The sequence below is a fragment of the Neofelis nebulosa genome, chromosome 18 (genome assembly GCF_028018385.1).
Source record: "Neofelis nebulosa isolate mNeoNeb1 chromosome 18, mNeoNeb1.pri, whole genome shotgun sequence".
Lineage (NCBI taxonomy): Eukaryota > Metazoa > Chordata > Mammalia > Carnivora > Felidae > Neofelis > Neofelis nebulosa.
Window position 1 is genome coordinate 26,798,994 of NC_080799.1, and position 26,273 is coordinate 26,825,266.

A 26,273-nucleotide genomic window follows, 5' to 3' on the forward strand; every position below is an offset into this window, starting at 1 on the left:
TTATCCACGGGATACAGGTGTGCTGTTTCAAAGGGGCACATTCACCCCAGTGTTTACAGCAGCACTATCAACAATAGCCAAAGTATGGAAAGAGCCCAAATGTCCATCCATGGATGAATGGATAAAGAAGATGGGGTGTGTGTGTGTGTATATATAATGGAGTATGACTCAGCAATCAAAAAGAATGAAATCTTGCCATTTGCAACTACCTGGATGGAACTGGAAGGTATTATGCTAAGCGAAATTAGAGAAAGTAAAATATCGTATGACTTCACTCATATAAGGACTTTAAGACACAGAACAGATGAGCACAAGGGAAGGGAAGCAAAAATAATATAAAAACAGGGAGGGGGACAAAACATGAGACTCTTAAATATGGAGAACAAACAGAGGGTTACTGGAGGGGTTGTGGGAGGGGGGATGGGCTAAATGGGTAAGGGGCATTAAGGAATCTACTCCTGAAATCATTGTTGCACTATAGCTAACTAATTTAGATGTAAATTAAATAAAATTAAAAATCACCTGCTTGAGGTCCTTCCCTTGGCCAGGCCCTTGCTTCCAAGCCAGTATGGATGCATCAGGGTGCCTCAGGGCATTCCGACTGTCCAGCCTGACAAAGAACAAAGCTCAGGTCTGTGTCTTCTACTTTTATTTTCTAGAACAAAATATGTGCCACCTGGCAGCAGGCCCCCCATCCCTGCCCCTGGACCTGATGCTCTTCCTGCTTTGCACAACTGCTGCCCTCACTCAGCCCATTTGCAGGGCTCAGCCAAGGCCAGGATGGAAGACTGCTGGGCCTGGGGACAGACGGCAGGGCATGTCTGCCTGTGTGTCTCTGGAGCAGTGACTGGCATTGGGAGGAAACCAGTGTGCCTGCAGGGGAGGGTGCTCTAGGGTCTCTGGAGCCTGGCTGGGGATGTCCCAGCCAAGGATCAGGCCAGGTTGGAGGTACGGGCAGGAACCAAATGAGTACACATTTCCCATATCTGTACCAGCACCGTGACCCCACACAGCCCTCGGCTTGGGACAGGCCAGGAGCTGCTGGTCTCTCTGTAGAGGGACACAGACTCTGGCCCTGGAAACCCATCGTCTTCCACTGGGGAGAGCACCACAAAGTCAAGTCTTGGGCAGTGATCTCGGCTTCTTGGGTCTGACTTCTGGGCTCCCTGGGTCTAGACGGCATCGCCCTCACTGTCCGACTCGATGATATCCAGTGGTTGCAGACGGAGGGAGTCATAGTTGGGGGGTGGGGTGCCCGGGATGGGCAGGGTCTGCTCATCAGGATAGGTTCCAGGGTCGGGGCCCGGCCCGGCCACGTCGGGCTCGAAGCTGAAGTTGGTGTGAGCCTCCACCAGCTCAGCCACGGTGGGCGGTGGGCCGGCATAGCAAGCCTGGGCCCGCCTTTGCCGCAGGCTCTTGGCGAAGGCCACCAGCTTGATGATGGTGATCCACACGAAGTCGATGAGGATCTCTCCAAACTCGATGAGGCACAGCACTGAGCCCCCCATCCAGAAGCCAAACTGGCCGCCCAGGTTGGAGAGCAGCCAGACGATCTGTGGAGAGCAGGGGGCTGAGGGGCTGGCAGGGCTGGGGGTCAGGCCACAAATTCCTGCCTTGAGCCCTGCCCCGCCTCCCAGGTTCCTGTGAGGTGGGCCCTCGGCCGGGAAGGGGGACGGGGTGACCATCTCAGCCCTGGGGAAACTTCTTGTGACTCCTTTAGGGATGCTCCTAATTCCCCTGTTGGTCTCGGGACCCTCCCCACCCACAGGGTGCAGGGGAAGCAGGGCTGGGGTGTCAGGAGCCCCCAGACTCACGTTATTGGCTGCTGACTCCTCAATGGTGCGATAGTTGAATTCTTGGAAGTAGATGTTGAGCTTGACGATTCCCTTCCTGTAGGAGCAGCAAGAAGGGCTGGTGCCCCTTCCCCAAGACACACTGACACACGCACATGCACACTCACAGGAAAGGCAGCCGGGAGGCCCCAGTCCTCTGGCTTGAGCTTCTCACATGTCCACTGCCATGAGTGGTGAGGTCCAAGCAGAAGCCCAAAGTGCTGCCCTTCCTGGCCCCTCTGGGCCTTGGGCCACCAAGAGCATCTCTGCCCAGCATCACTCCTGTGGGCCCCCAGACTGGCTCTGAGCTCCCCTCCCCCACCCCCGGGGCGCCCGGCCCATACAGCCTCTCCATAGAGTCCTAAGCCTTGCTCCTTCTTTAGGGGACCCGGGGCACAGAAAGTTGCTCAAGTGGGCTTCCCCTTTACACCTGATACTTCTCAGAAAAGCTATGCTCTCTTGTACCTCCAGGCTTCTGCCTAGACATCTTTGTCTCTTACTTAACAGCTCCTGCTCCTTCTTGGAGAGTTAGCGCAAGTGTCACCTCCCTCTACAGACCTCCCTTATCTCCCAGGCAGAGAGCTCCTTCCCTGCTGTGCTCCCAAAGGAAGGGTCTTGTATAGACTCTCATCACCAGAAGCCCTGCTGGCATATTTCTGTCCTCTAGACTGGAACTCCCTGAGAGTGTGACCTGTGTCTTTCCTGTGCTCAATCTGCATTTGTATTTGATAGATGGAAAGATGGAAGAGTGGATTGAGGATAAGTGGGTGGATGGATGAGGGGATAATGGGATGAATAGGTACATGGGTGAGTGGATAGATGGATGGGAGGAAGATGAGAGGGATGAAGGATGGGTGGATGGATGGACGCATGGGGTGGACGGATGAATGGATAGATGGGTGGGTGGGTGGGTGGGTGGATGATGGGTGGATGGATGGACAGATGGACATATAAGTGGATGGATGGATGATGAGTGAATGGGTGGACGGGTGGGTGGATGGATGGACAGATGGTTGAATGGGTGGATGGATAGATGGGTGGATGGATGGACAGATAAGTAGATGGATGGATGGACAGATGGATGGATGGGTTGTTGAATGGGTAATGGATAGATGGGGGGTGGATACGTGAGTGGATAGATGGATAAGTGGAAATCTGGAAGGAAGGATGGATGGATGGGATGGATGGATGAATGGGCAGATGGACAGGTGCATGGGTAGAAGAATGGAAGGATGGATGAATAATGGAGGAATGGGTGGATGGATAGATGGGTGAAAGGGCAAATGAACAGGTGACATATGGAGAAATAGGCTCGCCTTTGGGAAGTGGCAGACTCTGAGTCCCATTGGCTGGCCTCTCTCTCATTTCCAGTGCCTCATTCTTCAGGCTTTCTCCTGGATCTGACCAGCGTGAGAAGGTGTCTGAATATCTGCCATACATCCAAACCCCTCCTCTGAGGTTCTGGTTCCTTCCATTTTCTGCATTCCCCAGCCCCTAAGACTCTAAGCTCACCTGCTCAAGGTGATATTAGTGCTTTGGTCCCGCTCCTGAGACAAGACATGGAAAATCCAATCCTGGAATCCAAGAAGGCAACTGAAAAAAATGGCACCTGCAGCCAACTCCCAAACATGGGCCCTGTGTTTGGGCCCCTCCCAAACATGGGCCCTGTGATTTGGGGAGATGGGGGGAGGCAGACCACAGCCCTGTAGCTTCCCGAAGCCCCCGGGACCACGTGTTGGCGCTGGGAGGAGGAAGGTAATAGTTCGCACTGTGGATGCTGCTATGGGGAGAAGGCACTCTAGTCTCCGGTCTTCCCCCAGAGGCCCCGCCATCCTGCGCCAGCTCTTTCCCACCTCTGGCCCTCGAATTTGCTGTTGCTCTTCCAAGATCCTCCTCCCCAGCCCTGCCCAGGCTGGCTCAGCCCATCCTCCTGCGTTAACTCAAATGTTACCTTTGCAGGGAGATCTTCCCTGACCACTCTGTCTAAAGCGGTTTCCCCTGGTTACTCTCCAGTCATCCTGTTTCCCACCCTTACCACACTGTGAAATGATCTAACTTCTGTACGTTCTCTCTCTCTCCCACCAGAATGTAAGCTCCATAAGAGCAAAGGACCATTCCTGTCTCGTTCACTGCCGTGTCCCCAGCACAGCGCTTTGGGGAAACATTAGCGGAGGGACAAACAGCCCGCAGGCCTATGCCCAGACCTGTCCCTAGCCCAAAGGTGGGCGGCCAGGAGCTTGACCACTCCACCGTCTCACCTCGGAAGCCTCTGAAGGCCAGTCAGCCATGGAGATGGTCATCTTGTACTGGGTGTCACTGGAAGAGACAAGGCAGCCCTGTTGATGTCCCTGCCAGCACCGTGCCCCCACCCTGCAGTCCCCCCCCTCCACCCCCAGCACCCACACTCACTTGCAGGACTCCTTGCACATGTTGATGCAGGTCTCCCTCTGGGCCACGCTCATGCGCAGGTGTGAGTAACAATAGGCTGAGCAGGGTGGGTGGGAGGTAAGAGACTTAGAGTGGGGGTTTCTAGACGTTTTCCTCTCCTCCTCTGAGGCTGGGGCTGCCCCCTACCCTCCTGGCCATGGCCACCCCAGGCCTGTCTCTAGACGGGAGGGGAAGTCGTCTCTGTGGAGGGTCACCCCTTCCCACCCTGCCCCTCGTGTCCAGCCAGTTTTGCCCCAGCCTGGCCCCGGGGTGGGGAGCCTCCCCCAGACATCCCAGACTCGGCTCAGCAGGAGCAGAGCGGCTTTCCTCTGCTTGTCATGCCCATTCCGGGCTGGGCGGTGCTCACGGGGTCATGCATGAAGGGATGGGTGGTTGGAAGGGATAGTTTTCCCCTCTTGTCTACATACGTTGTTGGTTTTAGAGGTGGTGGGACTCGCTCTGCCGCTGACAACATCCATCATGTTTGGACTCCAGGCCACCAGGGCCCCTGAAACCCTTGGAGGCCACCTCGGCCTCCCCTCCCACCCAACAACCCGCAGAGATGCCCGGCGAGCCCACACAGACACGGACGCACATGCTGAGGCTGGTACACGTGGCCTTGTGGGTGCATGAGCGAGCGCACACACACGTGTGGGCATGCAAACCAGTGTGCACAGATGCAAACACGGAAGCAACCCAGGCACGAGTGCCCCCGAGCCCTCTCCCGCATGCATGTGAAAATGTAAACACACACGTGTGCTCGCCAGCAGCTGCCCACAGGGCTCATGCACGCGTGGGTGTGTACCAGGACGGAGTGGGGCCCAGGGGTGGGTGGGGAGGGGGGCTGCGGACTGTGAAGACCACGCCCCGGCTATGTGATCAGAGCCCTGGCGGGTGGGGGCCCCCCCACTCACCCCAGTCGGGGAACTCCCGGTTGTTGCAGTATCTCTGCCCACGGGGCAGGGGGTACAGGTAGTGCCCACAGCTGCAGTTCCGGATCATGTGGTCTTGGAAGCAGGAGCGGATACAGGCCTGCAGTGGTGGGAGAGGGGGGACACGGATGTGGCTGTGATGTCCCCACCCGGCCCCGGGAGCCAGGGGAGGGGTCCTTCCGGCTGAAGAGCTACGCCTGCTGACCCCGCAGTCTGGGCGTGGCTGTCCTTCCCTGTCCCTGGTCCTCGGTACCTGCAGAGGGGCTCACGCCAGACCCAGCTGTCTGAGGATGGCCCCGCCACCTATCAAAGCTGGTGCCCCACACATGGCACGGGGAGGGGTGGCTTATTCCAAATACTGCTGGGGTTTCAGGTCACCGTGACCTGGTTCCCCCACACGTGGAGGCAGCTATGTGTCCTGCAGTCACTCAGGGGTGAAGCAGGGTGACAGTCACAACTGTGGGCTAAGGTGAGGAGGGCCCAGCGCTGGGCGGGGAACGGAAGTGGCTGTTACTCATGTGTCTCCGCTTGTCCGTGTGTGGAGGACCCCTGGCTCCAACCCTCGCTCTCTCGGGCTCTCCCCTGCTCTCCTCGGCTCTGCTCCACCAGCCACGGAACCTGCCCCCCCTGTTGTGTGCTCCTGCTGCTCCCCGCCCTGCTCCTTCCCAACCTAGCACACATCCTGTCCTATCGTGTTCTTCCTGACGGGGCTGTGGCCTCCCTGCAAACACAGCCGGGAGAAGCACAGGGGGTGAGGGGCTAGAGGGGTCACATGAGGGGCTCTGACTATGGGCAAGGGTCTCCCATTCTTCCAGACCTCACTGTCTCACCTGGAGATTAGTAGGAGTCCTCTCTGGACCCCGTGACAGAGGCTGGGGGTGGGGAATGGGGCGGTGCACACAGAGCGCCTGACCAGGGCCTGGGTCTTTGCCAAGGTCTCTGGCCAGTGAGGCTGCTGCACCAGATAAAGCAAGAGGTGAGGTTTTTCTAGAATGAGGTCTCTAAGACTGGGCCTGATGGATACCTCCATGGCCTCCATCTCTATGCTTCCCATCTCCCTGTGCTGCCCGTCTGTCTATCCCTTCAGAAGCTCAGAAGGTTCCCCCAAGTTCCTCACTGCAGACCGAAGCCCCTCCAGATAGAAGGTGGCCAAACTGGCCAGGTCAGAGTGTGGGGTGGACAGGTCAGCCAGGCAGGGTGGGCCGGAGGGTGGGCACAGGGGGCACTAGATTTCCAGTAACCTAGACAAAAGGGAAGTGCACGCCATGCTCAGGGCTCTTAGGCACAGAGGCAGGCACTATGCTGCCCCCCAGTTATGCCTCAGTTTCCTTATCTGCAAAGGCAGCCTGGGCTGGGGGAGAGGTGTCATTGAGCGGTCACTTCTGTCACTCGTGCAGAGGTTCGGACTGTCCCAGATTCACTGGGGCTGGGTCTTAGGACAGGCCTCCCGGGCTGACCGTGGAGGTCAGGGCAAAAGGGAAGCCCCAGCTGCAGTGAGGGGAATTGAGGCCGGATACAAAGAGGGTAAACTGATGAGGCGTTTGCACTGGGGCCTGTAAATCCCAGCTTCCTCATTCCTAATCATTTTACCTCCATCTCAGCATTGTTGTGAGGATTAAATGAATTAGTGTGTGTAAAGCACTTGGAACAGTGCCTGCCTAGCACACGATAAGCCTGCTACTCTTTGTATATTAATACTTAGAACAAATAAATGTTATATATATAATAAGTGCTATTCTTGCCCCGTGGGATGTTGAAAGGATCAAATGATGAGGCAATACATGCGAGCCCTTAGCACAGCATCTCTCTCACACAAGGGTTCTTCTTAGAGACCCCAGAGTGAGATCCCCATGTTCTGGGCACCCCCAAAGGGCATACCTGCCGAGGGGAGATGAACAGTGGCCAGCCCTGGGTCCTGGAGAGCACCCAGGGAATGGACCGGCTCCACAGCCCCAAGGGCCACCAAACCCGCCAAACTACCCAGCGGTCACCTACAAAAATCCAGCAGAGCTGGCCTTGCCGGGCCCAGCTCCCCCGGAGCCCCGAGGCCCTAGGCCTGGTAGACGTGGACCGGCTCTAGGTACCGAGGCCCGTGAGGGCTTCTTACCTGGATGGAGTAGGTGGTGTTGTAGTCGCTGTAAAGGTTTCGCACAGGGACGTCGGAGCCGTTCATGGTGCACTGGCTGTAGGGCTCTCCCTTGCGCTCCAGCTTGTCCTGTGTCCATAAAGTTTGCTCTTGGAGGCCCCGGTCACCCCTAGGAGGCCCCCTTTGTACCTCCCTCCCATGGGGGTCTGTGGGGATGCCAAAAGGGGATGGGAAGCCATAGGCCCCAGTAGGTGCCAGATGATGCCTGTCTTCCCCCACAGCATGGCCATCCTGGTGGCGGGGGGAAGGGGGGTTCCAGCCAGAAGATAAGGTAGGAATGGGCCATGAGGGAGGGCCAGCTCAGCCCTGGGCAGGTAGGGTTCCACCTTCGGTTCCCCTCAGCTGTGGCCGTACCACCAGCACCCCGATGGATGTCTCCGTCCCGGACATGGCGTAGATGCCCTCGTCTTTGATGAAGGGGTATGACCTCTGCTCATGGAGCATCAGCCGGGCGCCGGCCGTGGACGTGAGGAAGGGCACATAGTCGTCCTGGCCTATGTCCAGGATCAGCTTCAGGCCTGTGGGAAGGTGGGGCCGAGGGCTGCCTGAACTTGCTCCCCAAGGCTGAAGGGAGACCCATCAGCCACTTAGCCAAGCCCCCAGCCCCAGAGCCCAGGGGACCTCCGGGGCCCATCCAGGAAACTGGCTCCGCCTTGCAAAAATGAGACTCCTTGCCTTCTCCAAGGCCCCCGTCCTAGCCCAAGCCACCATGTCTCCCCTCTACTCCCAAGATCTCTTTTCCACGTGGCAGGTAGATCCAGGGGTACAGCGCAGCACTGGCCCACCTCAAATCACATGAGTCCTCGTTCCCTTCATTAAGTCCCTCTTGGCCTCCATGCTCCTGCCTGCTGCTGGGCCCTTACAAATGCCTCAAGAACACTGTTCCCTTACTCTGGCATTATGTCCCTACCTTAACCCTCCTCCAAGATCCTCCTGCTCTTCCTTCGGATCTCAGCCTGAGTCACTTCTTCCAGAAGCCTTCCCTGACTACCAAGACAAGGTCTCAGGGTCTTTGTTATTTGCTCTTCTAGCTCTGGAACTTTCCTCCCAATATGTGCCTCCCTTACATGATTCTTTTATTGTCAGTCTTCCTTCCCCATTCGACGGTTCCCTTCTTGTGCACAGAGACCAGCCCCCAATGTTATGCACCATAAGACTATGCTGGGTGGGTAGGACAACAGGCTAGTATTTATCGAGCACTTGCTATGTGCCGAGTGCTGGGCCCAAGTACCTTATTATACGTTCACAAAAGCAAAGCTGCTATTCTTTTTTTTTTTTTTTTTTTTTTTTTTAATATGGAACGCTTCACGAATTTGCGTGTCATCCTTGCGCAGGGGCCATGCTAATCTTCTCTGTATCGTTCCAATTTTAGTATATGTGCTGCCGAAGCGAGCACAAAGCTGCTATTCTTATCCCCATTTTATAGGTGAGGAAACCAAGGCACAGAGAGGTGAAGAGACTTGTCCAGGGTCACCCAACGAGAAAGGGGAATTGTTGGGGTTCTAACACAGGCAGCTGAGCTCCTTAGTCTCAATCGTCTGCCGTGAAGTGAGTTGACCGGTACCTCTGTGATGCACAGAGATTCCAGGGACATAATAGCTGGTTGAAGGGAGGTCAGTAGCCCCCTGTACCCCTTTTGACCAACAGCCCTGATAGTTAGAATGACAGCCTGCCTCTTGGAGTCTGGGGAGGTCAGAAGCTCATGGGAGGAAGGATCGCTCCCACCTGTGCCTGGCTCACAGCCGGAATGCCGAAGCCATCCTGAGGCCACCGTGAGTCTTTCCCCAGAGACGGACCAATGCAGTGGCCTCTGTCATCGATCACTTCTCCTTCCCCTGCTTCCATTAATCCTTCACCCTCTCTCTGTCTTGTTCAAGAACTTGGTTTAGCAGTGAGGCTAAGTAAGAGTATGGGCTCTGCAACATGTTAACTGTGTGCTCTTGGACAAGTTAATTTAAACCTTCCAAGAATATCCGGCAAGTACTGAGCATTTCGCATTTGCCCGGCACAGTACTGAGCAGGTGGCTCCATTATGTCGCAGTGATTCCACGAGCTATACACAATATGCTCTATGATGCTACCACGTACTGTCTCTGGGGAGACCAAGGCTTCCAGAAGTTCAGTCTGGATCTCAGGATTACCTGGGGGGTCAGCGGTAGAGAGTTTTCACTCGTGCATGGGAGCCTGAGTTCCTGACCCCTGCCTGAGCTGTACTGCTTCTGAATCCTCACCTTGCTGATCGGCAAAATGGGAACCCCAGTCTCCACCCCAGGTGTTTACGGGAGTTGAAGGTGATAAAGGAAATTTTCAACTTTTAACATACCTCGGCCCTGCTTTCAGGCTCCCAGGGAGGCTGTACTTTAACATTTACCAGGGTCAAAATGACTCCACCAAAACCTCAGGCTCTATTTCTGGCCCCAGCACACATTGTACATCTACTTTGTTAAAACAAATAACCAAAAAGGAGCATTCCAAATATAAAGAAAAAAAAAAAAACCCCTCCCTGGTTCCCATAAGACTAAAGTCATACAGTCTTGCAGATACTAAAAACGTAAGATAAAGTCTGTAACTTTCTGGAACGTTCTTCATCATGATGGTTTGTAACTGTTGATGTAAAAAACATATATAACCCTGCACCAAACTTCCTTTCCCGGTGCACTCCCTTCCTTGTCAAGACCGTGTATCCCAGGCAGCTGTCCTAATGTGGGCTCGAATGAAACCCTTCCTTTCTCTTTAAAATTTTTAAAAAGGTTTGTTCATTTTGTGTGGCCAAGGGAATGGCTCCCCACCCACCGAACAGGTTGCCCTTCCCTGTGCTGCCTCCTGTCTAATCCAGGCCCTGACCCTTGACAGCTGATGGTCCTTTGGTCTTTTAGCCCCACGTGGTGGGGATTTAAAGCCCCATGGCTCTGGCCCCAGGATGAACCAAGACTCACCAAACTCAGCTCCGGGGTTGGCCGAAGGGAGCGCCTTCTCCGTCATGCCCCAGTTGAAGATATAACAGTTGCCATAATCAGGGTGGAAGATGGACGTGAAGTTCCTGAAAGAAACACCATCAGCTAGAGATCAGGGCCCACCCAGCAGGTGCCTCCCTGAGTGTCTGTGGTCTGGGGCCTGGCAGAGTGGAGCTGGGAGGATCCGGCAGGTGGGCTGGGCAAGCCGGGAACTCACATAGACAGAAAGCTGGCTGAGATGGTGGGTCAGAGAGGGGGTGAGTCGGGAGAGGGCCAAACAGAGACCGGGGAAAGAGAAGGCTTTATAATGAGGCATGTGGAACACTATACAGGGTCCTCACTGATGTCCTGGAAAGGTTTCCTAAGGAAATAAGTTAACAATAACGACAAATGTTTCCATAAAGATGCTCGCGGCAGTAGCAACGGTATAATGCAGTTTCAAAAGAATTCAGTTAGAATCACTCACCGTCAGGGAGATACAAATCAAAACCACAATGAGATACCACCTCACACCTGTCAGAATGGCTAACAGTAACAACTCAGGCAACAACGGATGTTGGCGAGGATGTGGAGAAAGAGGGTCTCTTTTGCAGTGTTGGTGGCAATGCAAGCTGGTGCAGCCACTCTGGAAAACAGTATGCAGGTTCCTCAAAAAATTAAAAACAGAACTACCCTATGACCCAGCAATTGTGCTACTAGGCATTTATCCAAGGGATACAGGTGTGCCGTTTCGAAGGGACACAGGCACCCCCACGTTTATAGCAGCACTATCAACAATAGCCAAAGGATGGAAAGAGCCCAAATGTCCACTGATGGATGAATGGATAAAGAAGATGTGGTATCTATATACAATGGACTATTACTCGGCAATAAAAAGAATGAAATCTTGCCATTTGCAACTATGTGGATGGAACTGGAGGGTATTATGCTAAGTGAAATTAGAGAAAGACAAAAATCATGACTTCACTCATATGAGGACTTTAAGAGACAAAACAGATGAACATAAGGGAAGGGAAACAAAAGTAATATAAAAACAGGGAGGGGGACAAAACAGAAGAGACCCTTAAACATAGAGAACAAACAGTGTTGCTGGAGGGGTTGTGGGAGGGGGGATGGGCTAAATGGGTCAGGGGCACCCAGGAATCTACTCCTGAAATCATTGTTGCACTATATGCTAACTAACTTGGATGTAAATTTTAAAAAATAAAAAATAAGATTAAAAAAAAAAGAATTCAGTTATAAAAAGACTTTTTTGGATATGGAACATTTCAAACACACACAAAAAGGTCGAGACAAAACCCACCGCCAGCTTCCAGAATCATCACCACATGGCCACTAATGCTTCATCTCTACCCGCCCCACCCCACCTCCCTTCCATATTATTTTCAAGCAAATCTCAGACATCATGATATTATCTGTAAACATTTCCAGATGTAGCTTGGAAAGTGAGAACTCTCTTGAAAATACGGCTATTACCATGTTAAACATAACCAACAAAAATCCCTTAAGATTAAATATTCAGTTCAAAGTTCAATTGTCTCTTCAATGTCAATTTTTACAATTTATTTGTTTAAACTGGGATGCAAATGAGGTTAAGGTGACTGGTTGATAGGTCTTTCAAGTTTCTTCTAATCTATGGCTCCCTCCAGCTTTTTTTTTTTTTTTCTTTTCTCCTTGTAATATAGTTGTTAAAACAGTTCTGGTTTGAAGAGGCAGTGATATAATGAGAAGATCATTTCACAACCCTGACGAATTAATGGCTTTGGGCAGTGCACCCTGGTGGGCCAGTGCTGCGTGTCTCCTGAGGGAAGAGCACAGGCTGCCGAGGAGGTGGCCTTGCGAATAAAAAGTAAAAATCAGGGGCACCTGGGTGGCCTCAGTCAAGTGTCTGACGCTTGGTTTTGGCTCAGGTCATGATCTCACAGTTCATGCGTTCGGGCCCCACACTGGGGCTCTGTGCTGACAGTGCAGAGCCTGCTTGGGATTCTCTCTCTCCCTCTCTCTCTGCCCCCCCCCCCCACCTCTCTCTCTCCAAAAATAAATAAATGAAGTTAAAAATAAATAAATAAAAATCAGCCCCAAACAGGACCATGCATCTGTCTCTAACCACCATTTATGAGAAATGTTGGAGACAGAGGAACAGGTTCAAAGTCACTACAGCAAGTCAACCTGCAAAATCCAGACCTTGGGGAATGAAACAGGATAAACAACCCAGTTTCTTCAACAAACGCACTGCAAGAGAGGAGAAGGGACACAGGCTCTAGATTAATAGAAATTTTACAGACTTGGGTCACAATCACAACATGCTGCCTTCAGTTATATCCTGATTCACACAAGCAAACAGGCAAAAAGGTATAAATGACATGAGCATGAAGATGTTTGGGCAGCTGATGGTGTTGAGGAATTATTGTTAATTTTTTTTCAGGTGGGATAATGGTATTATGGTTTGATTTTTTTTTTTTTAAGTCTTTCTCTTTTGCAGATATGTTCTGCACTATTTACAGCTGAAAGACCCTGGAGTCTAGGCTGTGCTGCAAAATGGATGGGAAGGGAAGTGAGTTCTGGCCATGGGCTCTGGCTTCCTTGTGAGGTCATCATACTCTATTCTGTCTGTAGGTATATCCTCAGGTCCCCATAAGGAATCACTTTAAAAATGTCTTTGTGTGTTTTTTGCTTTTCTTATTTTATCTAATTCTTTTTTCTTGTTTTTAATGTTTATTTTGAGAGAGAGAGAGAGGGAGAGAATGAGTGGGGAAGGGGCAGAGAGAGAGGGAGACACAGAATCCGAAGCAGGCTCCAGGTTCTCAGCTGTCAGCACAGAGCCCGATGCGGGGCCCAAACTCACAAACTGCAAGATCATGACCTGAGCTGAAGTTAGATGCTTAACTGAGCCACCCAGGTGCCCCCCCCCCCTTTTTTTTTAATTTGAGAGAGAGAGAGAGAGAGAGAGAGTGAGTGAGAGAGAGAGAGAGAGAGCAAGCTCAGGGGAAAGGGGCAGAGGGAGAGAGGAAGAGAATCCCAAGCAGGCTGCACACTGAGCGTGGAACCCAACATGGGACTAGATCCCATGACCCTGGGATCATGACCTGAGCCAGAATCAAGAGTTGGATGCTCAACCAACTGAACCACCCATGTGCCCATGTTATTCTCACTTTATTAAAAATAGGAAGGAAGGGGGCTGAGCGCAGAAACAGCAACAGAAATGGAGCATTGTCTTCTAAGCCCTGTATTTTGAAACACAGATGATGCAAACCTTGCAGGGGCCAGCCCCATGCTGCACATTTCTGTGTACCTTCTCCCATTCAATCCTCAAAATAACCCCATGAGGTCAGCTGATATTTGCCCCTGTGTTCAGATTAGGAAGCCATTTCCTCCACCTCTGGCCTCACCCTCTGTGCTGGCAGAACGAGGTGGGTCCGGGGCAGGCTGGGAAATCCAAGCTGGGAGCTGACCCTGGTGGACAGATTTGAGCTGCTTTCTCAACATTTCTTCATCCAACAAGTGTTTACTGAGGCAGGTACTGGGCTGAGGACACCTGAGGTGAACAAGAGTCCAGCCCTGGAAGGTCACCATGTGGCTGGGGATGCGGAGTGGTGGGGGGAACTCAGCAGTGTCCTGTCAACGCTGTCCTTCCAGAATGTGCCTCTGGCCCTGTCCACTTTTCTCCATCTCTGAGGCTCCCCCTGCACTCCCTGTGCAAAGTCACTTCCCTGCCCAGGTGCTTGATCATTTCTACTGCTTATTCCCTGCTAGCACGCATCAAAATCTGAAATGATCTTTATTTAACTGCTTGCTTATCAGCTGTCTCCTGCATTAGAAGGTAAGCCCAGGAAGGGCAGCTGTCTGTCTTGAGGGAGAAAGCATTCAGAGGCTAACACCCCAGGCCTGGGAGCCAGCCTGCCTGAATTCAAATTTTGGCTCTGTCAATGAGTAGCTGGTGAGCTTTCCCTGTGCCTCACCTTCCTCACCTGTAATGCCAGGATTATAATAACACCCACCCAAGAGGACTAAGGCGAGGGCTGGATGCCGAGCATCTGGAAATACTCAACAAAAGCAGGCCGCTCCTACTGCTCAGAGGCTGGCCCACGGTAGACAGACACTTAGTAAATATTTGTTGGGTAAATTATAATATGTGATAAGGGTATCAGCAGAGATAAGCATAGAGGAGTGACACCTAATTCTCGCTGGGGTGTGTGTAGGGATGAGGATCATGGAAGGGTTCTTGGAGGAGGCGAGGCCTGAGCTGAGACTTTTAAGGATGACTAAGAGGTAGGGGCTAGAGAGGAGAAAGGGCACATCACGCAGGGGGCACAGCATAGGCAAAGGCCCGGGGGGGGAGAAATGGCTTTGGGCGGGCATCACGGAGCCTGCATCGGTGTAGGATCAGGGCTGTGGCCACAGGAGGAACAGAGCAGGGCAAACTGGCTAAAGCCGGGCGCTGTTCTGGAGGGAGAGACCCCGCCCCAGGGTGTGGGGACACAGTGTTCCCAAGAAACGGTCTCCGACATCTGCAACCCAGGGCGCGGTCGGATCCCCTTCTGCCCAGGGCCGTGCTCTCGGCCTTACTGTAGGCGCCAACTATTTGCTTGTCGCCAGCGCCCTTTACCTGGAGAGGCTTCTCCCAGTGCTGGCCCACTCTTGCTCCAGAGCCAGGCATTCCCCCCTCCCGCCAAAAAAACCTTCTTGGGACAGGTGCAAGGCATGTAGACGGAGACCAGCAAACCCCCGGAAAGGACGGAGACACAGAGCGTCCCCGGCAGGAAGATGAACAGTGGTGCTGTATGGCAGAGGTCAGGAAGGGCTCCCGAGGGCAGAAGCTAGCGAGCCAGATGGAGCAGTGATGACGATGATGCTTATATATGCCTACGTCCTGGCTTCTAGATGCCATTGCCCAATAAAAGGAACCAGGGCTCCTCAGAGAAATGGCTGATTCTAGTGCTTGGGGCATCTTGAGGTGCTAGAAAGTAAGGAAGTACTAAAAAAAAAAAAAGAGTGATGGGGACGTGTCAAAAAGACACAGGAGCCAACACAAGGAGCTGCTACTGGCCAAAGCTGGAAGAATTTGGGTAAGAAAATAAATAATGTGGTATTGGGTTACAACCCCAATACACACAAGCCCATACCAGTAGAAGTGACTGAATAAACAAACACGTGGGGAAGAGAGAAGTCTTCCCCACAGAAGACTTCCAAAGAGTCTACATTCTCCTCTGCAGGAGACCAGGAGCTGCCTGCCACCCCCCTGCCCCCAGAAGGTGACCTCAACTTAGCGACTTGCTTCCACACAGGGCCTGGGAAGGGAAGAGGTCACCTCACGACGGGGGAGCGTGGCACCCATAGCTTAACCAAGTGAGGGAGGTCAACATCACGGGTGGTGTCATGTGGCTGAGGTGTTCCCCACCCCGCCCAGGATACGAAGTGACGAGGGGGTCGCTCGCCTTGTGCTCTTCTTTCCCCCAAAACCGTCTGATCTGTATATACCCAAGTCAAGGACTTGCCCTAAAACACCTACCCAGTACTCTGAAACTGTCATGGTCAACCCAAACAAAGAAGCCCGAAAAACCGTGACAGAGTTTCTGCACGAAATGGGGTCTCCCGGATGGAATCCCGGAACAGGAAAAGGTCACCAGGAAACACTGCTGAATCCTCAAGAACGTGTCAAATTTAGTTAACAGCAATATGCCAATATTAGTTTCTTAGTTTTGACAAATCACCGTGGTGACAGAAGATGTCAACAACGGGGGGTGGGGGGGCGCCGGGGAGAGGTACAAGGGAACCAACCGGATACACTCTCTTTGCAACATTTCTGTAAACCTAAGATTATTCCACATTAAAGAGTTGACTTTAAAAAAATGCTCATATATTATTTACTATGTGGGAGGTACTGTTCTAAGCACTTTACATCATTTAATCCCCTATAAGGCTATTTCACTATCCCCATTTTCCAGATGAGAAAACTGAGGCCCAGAGAGGCAAAGTAGCGTGCCCAACCGCACCCAGAGCTAGCATTCAAATCGAGGCACTTTGGCATCAGGGTCCAGATGTGGCTCATATTTTCCTAATTGCAGCTGCTGCTTCTTGAGCATTTGCCACATTCGAGAGAGAAAGGACAGGCTCAGAAGGAGCGAGGAAGCAGAGGCCACGGTGTTTGGAGAGCAGCGTTGGGAGGGCAGAGAGAGGCACGTGTCCTCCGGCACCACGTCTGAGGCTGACTCAGGAAGGCAGGTGACAAATAACAGGCTTGGGAGAAGGGGGCAGGGAGGGAAGACTATCTGGTTTTCTGACAGGCGGGGTGACCCAGACTGCCATCTCTGCCTCTCAACGGCTGTGTGGCCTCAGAGGCGTCGCTTAACCTCTCTGGGCCTCGGTTGCATCATAGAAAATGGGCTGACACAACAGTATCTTTCTCACGGGCCTGTGGCCATGGTTAAATGAATTTTATACATGTGATATGCTAAGAATAGCACCTGACACATCAGAAGGGCTCAATAAATGTTAGCATTATTATTGGATAATGAGTTCCCTGTCAAATGCGGGTTTAATGACACTAACAACTATTATTTATTGAGGCCAACACTGCCGTCAGCATATTAACTCATTTAGTACCCAAAATAACCCCGCAGAGCGGGCATGTCATTACCCCATTTTACAGAGGAGGAAAACAGAGGCCTATCAAGGTTCAACTTGTTTAAAGTCACACAGCTTGTCAGACAGCAAGGATGTGCACCCAGTGGTCTAACCACACCGCCCAGCCTTGACCCCTTCACTAGAGTCACTCCCCAGCCACAGCCACACCACAGAAGTTGTGTGGCCAATGCTGGGTGTTTTGCCTGCCCCAAAGCCATGCGAATGCGTATCTCCTGACACTGGGATCCCGCTCAACGGCAGAAGAGCACACGTCGGGCATCAGGAACCTGATAGTAGATCCCAACAGACCCTCACGGACCCTGCTTGCCCACCTCACACACCAGCCAGGGCTATTCTCACTGAGCCGAGGGGTCACGTACTTGAAGTCACGGTTTTACATCCCTCTCCAGCTGAGAGGGTGAAGGTGAATGCGTGGACGTGACACTGGTGACCCGGGCACTTGCAGCCTTATGGGGGAGCTGCCAGGAGCGGCTGGCCAGGGGTGCCCTGAGCAAAGGCCGCTGGCTGAGAGCGAGGGGTCAAAACCTAGCCTGCGACCTGCCAGCCGAGTGGCCGCCGAGGGCAGGACACGTCCTGTACTTTTCCACCTGCGGGCCACGCTTTTCCAGTTCACACCTGTGGCCAGGTGTGCAGCTCGCCAGCTCGGGGGGCCCCGGATTCCTTGATGTTTGCCTGCAAAATGCCTGCTCCTGTGCGTCTAGGGGACAGAGGGTCCCACAGCGTTCAGCACATTCTCAATAGAGCTTCCTGAAGGCTCACGGCTTGAGGGGGCTGTGCCTGAGCCCAGGGGTGACGCCGGAAGCCTGTCACTCGTGAGAAGCGGCAGGACTCCGTGGACTTCTCCAGAGGCCTGAGGTATGAGACCACGAAGCCCCAGACAAACAAGACCCAGCAGGGGCGCCTGGGTGGTTCAGTCAGTTAGGCGTCTGACTTTGTCTCCGTTCATGATCTCACGGTTCGTGAGTCCGAGCCCCGCGTCGGGCTCTGGGCTGACGGTTCAGAGCCTGGAGCCTGCTTCCGATTCTGTGTCTCCTTCTCTTTCTGTCCCTCCCCCACCCACACTCTGTCTCTCTCTCAAAAATAGAGATTAAAAAAAAAGAAAAGACCCAGCACTCGTGGGACGCAGGGGCGGCAGAGGAGGCAGGGATCTGAGGACCGCTGGAAGAGCCGCAGGCTTTTGGGGTGAACGTTATTCTCATTCTGCCATCCTCTCAACCTTGGGGGCTGTCAGGGAAGAGCCTGGGACAGCGAACACTCCCAGGGCCCCGTTCTAAGCACTGACCTGAGCCAAATCTGCTACCCTCCTGGGCAGCCTGGGAGGTGGGCGGTCCGGGATGACAAAACTGAGGGCAGCAGATGCCCGGTGACGGTCCAGAACCCTCGGCCGCTGGATGTTGGACGCTAACAACACCCAGTTCACAGCTGCCCCCTCTCCAGGGAAGTTTGGGGACCCCCGCATCCTCCTGGGGGGGCCCGTGGCCCGTGAGGGACTGATGCGCCAGGGACAAAAGTCTGGCCCCTCAAGTGAGGGAGGAGCACCCTGTGGTGTGGTCCATGCTCCAGATGCCCGGGGACCAGGCCTACGCGTCACCTGAGACAGCAGCCTCACTCAGTTCATCCCGCTTTCCTTACAGACGCGTCCTAACACCATTCCGTCAGCACGTCAGGGGCCTTCGACGCATCCCCATCTCAGGCTCTGTCTCCGGAAAATACGACCAGAGACACTGAGGCACAGAAAACTGGTGCAGGTGGCTGGTCGGTGGCCGGGCCGGGCCGTGACCGCGAGCAGGCCCGGGCAGGCTTGGGGTGCCTCTCACCTGTAGCTGCACGGCTCCGGCCCAAACAGGCACGCCAGGATCAGCCGCTCGGCAGGGTAGCCCATCTCCACCAACTCCTGGTTTGGCACCTGCGAGAAGATGTTGGTGGCCTGCAGGAGGTACCACTCTGTCACGGCCCGGGTGGCGCTGGTGAAGTTCCGGAAAGTGCACACGGTCCCGTTGAGGCTGCACTGTAGAGGCCGAGAGGGGTTCTTGTGGGCGCGGGGACTGCGGCAGGCCCCAGCCACTGCCCCAAGGGCAAGGGTTTTGCCAGCTGCCCCTCCCCTGGCCGCACCTGGGCGTTGGGCCGGTGGGGAATGTGTTTCCATGGTGCTCACGATGTTCAGGGGCTGTCCCCGCACACACAGTTGAGCGATCACAGGGACTCCCACGCAGTCACCGGCCGCCCCTATGTGTGGCCTTGTACATGACTGAATACACACGTGCACGTGGACACACAGACCATCCACTTCCTGACCTCTGCAGCCATGTGATGTCATGGTCCCGACCACAAACACACACACACACACACACACACACACACACACACACACACACACACATCCAAACTGTCTCCCTGGTTTCATGCTCATGAGGAACATAGACAGACACTTTCGGACCCTCCACTTCCCTGACTCCTTTTCTGGCCTCGTTCCAGACTTCCCAGGGCAGATCCCTGAAAGCCATATGGACCACAGAGGACTCAAGGCTCCCTCCCCCTCATAGCAGGTGAGGAAGGACCTGGGCTTTCTCAGCCCGAGCCCTGGGAAGGGTGCAGGGGCCCCACCACGAGGTCCAGGTCAGGGACTTGGCCCCAGCACTCTGGCCTCAGCCACTCTGCCTCCACCAACCCTCATTGTGGGCCTTCCTTCTGGAAGCCAGGAGGCCGGGAGGAGCTTCTCCGCATTCTGAGATGGCCCTCCCCAGGGCCACTGTCCTCAGGCCCATTCCTGGAGGTCTCCTTGTCTCTCTGGGAGACAGTCACTCTGTCCCAGGATCTATCACCCTATTTGATTTGTACAGCAAGCCTACCCGTCATCATGAAGCAGCAGATGTATCCCCATTACACGTGCACACGCAGACCGCAGCACCGCGAGCGCGCACAGGATCCCCACAAGCGCACACGCGGACCAGAGCACCGCGCGTGCGCACAGGATCCCCACTACACGCGCACACAGAGCCTGGCCCCGAGAGCTGGTGCAGCCAGCAGGAGCAAGCCTGCCTCACAGATGAGGAAACGTACACAGGAAGCCCGGTGACTGCGCCAATGGCAGGGCACCGGGTCAGAGCGGGCGCTGCGGAGACGTGCGCGGAGCCCTGATCCAGTGGGGGTCGGGGGCCTCCTTCTGGGGAGTGTTTGGCCACAGCCTGGGGTGCCAACCATCAGCATCACCAGGGAGCCTGTTAACAATACAGATTCCTAGGCCTGGACCCGGAGCTGCCTGATCAGATTGTTCAGGAGTGGGGACCAGGGATTTGTACAGGTAGGGAGCTCCCTAGAGTTAGAGGCACAGACAGGGACCCTTGAGGTGGGCACACCTGAGGGCATCCCAGCGTCCCAGCACAGGGCAGGTACGCTTGGGCAGCTGACTATACTGCACAGCTCTGGGGTTTTCACCTGCTCAATATTTATGCCCTTATCTTTTGATAGTAAGACCTTATTTCTCCTTCAGGAAACCATCCTTTCCCACTCACTCAGTCCATGTGATAGAGGCAGACATCACCCCAGTTCCAGGGCACATGACCTAGGACTGACCAATCATGACAGCCCATTCTCCAGCCCACAGTGATTGGTTTAAGGGTGAGCACATGACCTGATGAGTGGGTCCCAGGACTTTTCTGGGGCTACTGGGAAAGAGGAGTTCTGTTTCTGGGGAAAGTGCTGAGGTAATGGGGTGTATGTCTGGCTTTGCCAAGCCCCTCTGCATGGAGAAAGCCTGCCAGAGAGTGAAATCAACTGGGAGAAAAGCTGCACAAAAATGGGGAGAGGCAGAGTTCTGATGACAGCATTTAAATGCCTGGATCCAGCCATACCTGAATCCAGTCTCCCCCTGGACTTCTTAGTATATGAGCCAGTGAATTCCATGTTTTGCCTAAGCTAGTTTGAGCTGGGTCACTGGCATCCAACAGTGTCTTGACTAACATACCAGCAATTTATTTCTATTTTGAAAAAAGCATTGGTGAATATACAAAATAGGCACTGACTTCCAGCTTGCCTTTCCCCCAGCAAGACCTGGGCTATTAAAGGAAAGAAACTCCCATCAGCCTCACTGTGTAGGGTCCATTGCTTGATGTGTGCCTGGGGCTCACTTACTAGTCTCATGGCCACTTTGCACGCCTGCGCAGTGCAGGTCCTTCCTGGTGCCGAGCCATTGTGGTTGTCTCCAAAGAGGTCAAGGACCACTGGGTGATGGGGGTTCTGCTCGTCGATAAGGACCAGTGGTGTGTAGTTCCAGATGGTGGAGTTCAGAGCCTTAGAAGCGTTGCCATAGCTCTGCTCGGGTGCCAGGATCCTCTCCAGGACCGCTTCCATTAGTTCGTCCAGATCCTTCAGCAGATGCTTGACTTTGGAATACCTGGGTGGAGAGGGGGCCGGTCAGGGGGGCAAGGGCAGCGGTGAGGCAGAGAGCCACGGCAGTCTGGGACCCACCCTTACGCCAGCGTGGCTGTCACCACGTGTGAGGACAGAGCTCTGCCCAAGCCCCTGCCTCTCTATCCACCCACCCAGGCATCTATGCCTCCTTCCATCCACCTGCTCACTTATACATTCACCAAGCAGTTCATGAGCACCTACCGTGTACCAGACACTGCAAAGCACAGAGGATACAATAGCAAACACAACAGCCGGGGTCTCTTTCCTTATGAAGTTCACGTTCTAATGAGGAAGACTCATAACAGCTCATGGTTAGCGATTGCTTCCCATGTGCCGGGTGCTTCTGATGTCTTTATGTATAATCTTCCCCACAATTCTGTGATAGTCCCCATGTAAGGATCAGGAAGCCCCGGGAGTCGCTGTGATTTCCCGAGCCCATCCCACTGGTGTGGGGGCAGAGCTGGGACCGGATCCCAGATTTGGTGCAGTGGGCATGCTGTTTGGGCACAGGGGTTCTGATATCTCCCTCCCAGGATGGGACCAAAAATGCAGAGAGGAAGGGCAGGTCTGTGATCCTGAGGTCCTAATTCTCCATTGGAGACTGTGGGAACAGGAGTCAATGTCCAGAAGGAGAAGGTGGATGGGACTTGGGGGCTGGGCTCCAGTACCTTCTCTCAGCCCCCAGAGGCTCCCATATTGGAAATGGTCCATGCCACGGAGTGTCCCCACCGGCCGCTCTAGACCCGATTTATCCAAGCCCCTGCCCCACAGTGTGGTCACCAGGGCAGTGTGTGTGAGCTCTGGCTCGAGAACATCCCGCAGGGGTGAGTGTTAAACCCTGGCCACAGGCCCACGTCCCGGTAAAAGGAGTACAGTAGCCAGGGCTGACATGGCCTTCAGACGTGACACCTCCTGTCCCCTGACCATCACACCAGCCACCTGTGTGTACACAGGAAGAGGGGGAGCTGGGAGGCTGGTGGGCTGTGGGGAGGGGGGCTGCTCTTACAGCCTACGTGTCCACAGCTGCAGTCGAGCGTGGTGGGTTACTGCATGAGGTCTGGGTTCGAATGCCGACGTGCCACTTAATATCAGTGTGACCTTGGACAACCTAACATCTCTGAGACTCTGTCTTCTCTTCTACAAAATGGTGCGGGGGAGGATTAAAATATTTACCCTGGAGGGCTGTCGGGAGGATTCAATGAAGTGACACAAAGCACCCAGAATAGTGCCTGGACGGGGTGGTGGTGTTACAAGGATTATTTCAGGTTCTCCTGAGTAGCCCCAGGGATCCACCCGGCAGGCAGGAGCCCTACTACTCAAAAGAAGGGAAGCAGGAATTCCCTTTCAGTACCTTCTTTTGGACAAGAATGTTCTCTGTGGCTCAGCTGTGCCGGCCCTTCCGTCAATTCCAGGCTCTGTCTCACCCCAGGCCCTCTACCTGTGCCCTCCACTTGGAGTACTCTTTTCCTCCCCCCAGCTACCTTCTACTCATTCCTGGGGGGGAGGGGGGGCATTCTTCTCTGACTGGCCCCTGCCCCTCCTTGACCCTGACTAGGTCAGGTCCCTCTGGGTGTCCCTTCCATAGGCCTTGCCATCAAGTGGATAAACAGTGGCACCTCTGGGGTCAGATAAGACCTGGGTCCAAATCCCACCGTTGTTTGCTGTGTGTCTGTGGGCAAGTTCCCTTACCTCTCTGAATCTCCATTTCTTGACCTATAAATCAAGCAAGTATGGAAGTACCCACCCTTAGGGTGGTTGCGTGGGTGAGAATTACACAAGTTAACCAAAACATCACTCCACATACTGCCTGGCAATTCATAAGCACTTGATGTACTGTTGCCATATATATTTTTTATCATCACAATGATAATTAATTCAGTATTTAGGGAGAAAAAGATGAATGTCTGTTTCCTCTGGTAGGCTGTGAGGAGGGCAGGGACTTTGTTTTATTCACCGATGTGTTCCTAGTACCTGGAACAGCCCAGGGCACACGGCAGGCGCTCAGTAACCGTGTACTGAATCAATACCGGGCACTGGCGGGCCTTGAAGGCAGCAGCCACCAAGTACTTCTTAGGTTCTCTTTAAAGATTTTATTATTCAGTAATCTCTACACCCAATGTGGGACTCAAACTCACAACCTCAAGATCAAGAGTTGCATGCTCCACCGGCTGACCCAGCCAGGTTCTCTTTAAGCCTGGGAAGTTCATGGAGGCGCCTGGGTGGCTCAGTCAGTTAAGCATCCCACTTCGGCTCAGGTCATGATCTCACGGTTTGTGGGTTCAAGCCCCGAGTCGGTCTCTGTTCTGACAGCTCGGAGCCTGGAGCCTGCTTCAGATTCTGTGTCTCCTTCTCTCTCTACCCCTGTCTCTCTCTCTCTCAAAAATAAGTAAACATTTAAAAAAAAAAAAAAAAGCCTAGGAGGTTCATGAATTTTGAAATGTACTTGCTGCAAAGGGATGAGGCAAAGAGGGAAAGAAAGAAAGGAGAAAAGACAGTGGGGAGCGGGGGCAAGGGCAAGAAACAGGGAAGGAAGGAGGGAGAGAGAGAGGGTGGGAGGGAGGGGGAGAGAGAAAGGGACGGGGGAGAGGGAGGGAGAGGTGGGGAGGAAGAAGGGAGGGAGAGCCAGCGGTGAGCTCCAGGGACCACCTACTGGAAGGGGCTGGCGTTGCAGATGGTGACGGCGGGGAAGTCCATGGTCTTGAAGCCGATGGAGAGGGAGACGCTGACCTCCCAGCTCAGGTAGGTCTTGATGAAGACGCCCCACTCCCAGCAGACGAGGGAGGTGAAGAGCAGCGTGATCAGGAACCACATGGCCTTCTTCTTGGGCCCCTCGCAGATGATGCGCTTGGGGCCGTGGGTGTTAGTGTTGTTACAGTACCACACCAGCAGCTCCTTGTACGTGTAGCCGGGGCCCTTCTGCAGCCGGTGCAGGCACTTCAGCAGGTACTTCTTTATGTGCATTGTGGCACCTGCAGAGACACGGCGGAAAGCCAGGTGCAACACCGGTCCTGCGTCCTGGGCTGTCCCAGTCGTGGCCGGAGTGTGGGCATTGGAGACAGGCGGAGGACAGGGCTGCACACCCCAGCCCTCCCTCCCCGCCTTCCTCTCTGCTGCCTTCCCTTTCTCCCACCCCGCCCTCTCCCCTCTCTTCCTCCTTCCCTTCCTGCTGTCTATCATCCACCCATCCGACTAACTAAAAAGCATTTATTGAAAGCCTACTGTATGCCAGGTACTGAATTAGTCCCTCTGGACTCATTGATGAGCAAAACAAACAAGGTTTCTGCCATCTGGGAATTTCTAGCCTGGTGAACAAGTTACTTACACTCTTGACTCCTTAGGTACCCCCATCTATAAAATGGGCATAATTGTACCTAATGTACAGAGTTGCTAAGACAGTGAAACTAGGTGATGCACCCAGTGCCTGGCCAGACTAAGCGCCCAACACATCTGCTACCTTCATTACAAGCCACAAGCGGGCGAGACGGATGTTCATCAAATAATCCACCAAAAATGCGTAGTTATATACCCTACGACCAGCAATTGCATTACTAGGAATTTATCCAAAGGATACAAAACTGCTGATTTGAAGGGGCACATTCACCCCAATGTTTATAGCAGCGCTAACAACAATAGCCACATTATGGAAAGAGCCAAAATGTCTATCAAGTGATGAATGGATTAAGAAGATGTGGTATACAGGGGCGCCTGGGTGGCTCAGTCGGTTAAGCGTCTGATTTCGGCTCAGGTCATGATCTCACAGTTTGTGGGTTCGAGCCCCACGTCCAGCTCTGTGCTGACAGCTCAAAGCCTGGAGCCTGCTTTGGATTCTCTGTCTCCTGCTTTCTCTGCCCCTCCCCCATTCGCACTGTCTCAAAAATAAATGTTAAAATTCTTTTTAAAAAGATGTGGTATATGTATATATACATATACATATATATGTATATGTAGACACACACACACACACACACATATATATATATACAGAATGGAATACTACTTGGTGATGAAAAAGAATGAAATCTTGCCATTTGCAACAATGTGGATAGAACTGGAGGGTATTATGCTAAATGAAATAAGTCAGTCAAAGAAAGACGAATATCATATGACTTTACTCATATGTGGAATTTGAGAAACTTCACAGGTGAACATAGGGGAAAGGAAGGAAAAAGAAGATAAAAACAGAGAGGGAGGCACTACAGAGAGCTGAGGGTTGATGGGGGTGGGAGGTGGGTTAGATGGGTGATGGGCCTTAAGGAGGGCACATATCGGGATGAGCACTGGTGTTGTATGTAAGTGACGAATCACGGGAATCTATCCTGTGATCTATCTACAGCACACTGTATGTTAACTAACTTGAGAATTAAAAAAATATGTAGTTATAAAACATGGTAGGAAGGGTTGGGACCCCGTGCTCTGAGGTCCCAGAGGCAGTGAAGGGTGGTGGCGAAGAACGGGGACTCTGGAGCTGACATGTCTAGTCTGAATCTCAGCTCCGCCACTTTCTAGGTGTGTGACTTTGAGCCAATCACCTTCTCGGTGCCTCAGTTTCCTCATCTGTAAGCTGGGGATGATACCAGCCTCTCCCTCCTGGGTCTTTTGTGAAGCCTGCATGACAATATGCAGAGTGTGGATGAATGCCGGCTGTCATTCTAACAAAAGCACACTCCCCACCCCCAGTTCTGAGAGTCCCTGGAGAAGCTGAGTTAAGGAACCTAAGAGTTAAGGGGGTGAAGAGGAGGGGGCATTCAGGTGGAGGGGGCAGCGGGAGCAAAGGCTCTGAGGGGGAGGGAGCCTGGAGGGGTGAGTGGGAGCTTGCGGGCCACATTTAGGATCTGGGTTTCAGGCCAAGAGAACTGGAGCCCTTGGGAGCGTGGAGTGTGATGCCGTCAAAGCTGCCATCTGGAAAGACATGGACTGGAATGGGATG

At 53.4% G+C, this 26,273-nt stretch overlaps 1 protein-coding gene and 1 non-coding gene across 2 annotated transcripts in view; both read right to left on the minus strand.

Annotated features, from left to right (window-relative positions):
• Positions 1-632: 632 nt before the first annotated feature.
• Positions 633-26,273, minus strand: part of SCNN1B (sodium channel epithelial 1 subunit beta) — a 61,484-nt gene continuing 35,843 nt past the window's right edge. The window contains exons 2-13 of the mRNA XM_058710672.1: positions 23,997-24,315; positions 21,068-21,329; positions 18,754-18,944; positions 10,274-10,377; positions 7,692-7,855; positions 7,299-7,406; positions 5,174-5,291; positions 4,242-4,317; positions 4,091-4,148; positions 3,345-3,406; positions 1,815-1,890; positions 633-1,553 (exon numbers count right to left, since the gene is read on the minus strand). Of these exons, the coding sequence (XP_058566655.1) occupies positions 1,173-1,553; positions 1,815-1,890; positions 3,345-3,406; positions 4,091-4,148; positions 4,242-4,317; positions 5,174-5,291; positions 7,299-7,406; positions 7,692-7,855; positions 10,274-10,377; positions 18,754-18,944; positions 21,068-21,329; positions 23,997-24,307 (1,911 nt within the window). The 5' untranslated portion in view covers positions 24,308-24,315 and the 3' untranslated portion in view covers positions 633-1,172. The remainder of the gene's footprint in view (positions 1,554-1,814; positions 1,891-3,344; positions 3,407-4,090; positions 4,149-4,241; positions 4,318-5,173; positions 5,292-7,298; positions 7,407-7,691; positions 7,856-10,273; positions 10,378-18,753; positions 18,945-21,067; positions 21,330-23,996; positions 24,316-26,273) is intronic.
• Positions 8,627-8,733, minus strand: LOC131501741 (U6 spliceosomal RNA). The gene has a single exon (XR_009256872.1). It is a non-coding gene; the product is annotated as a U6 spliceosomal RNA (small nuclear RNA).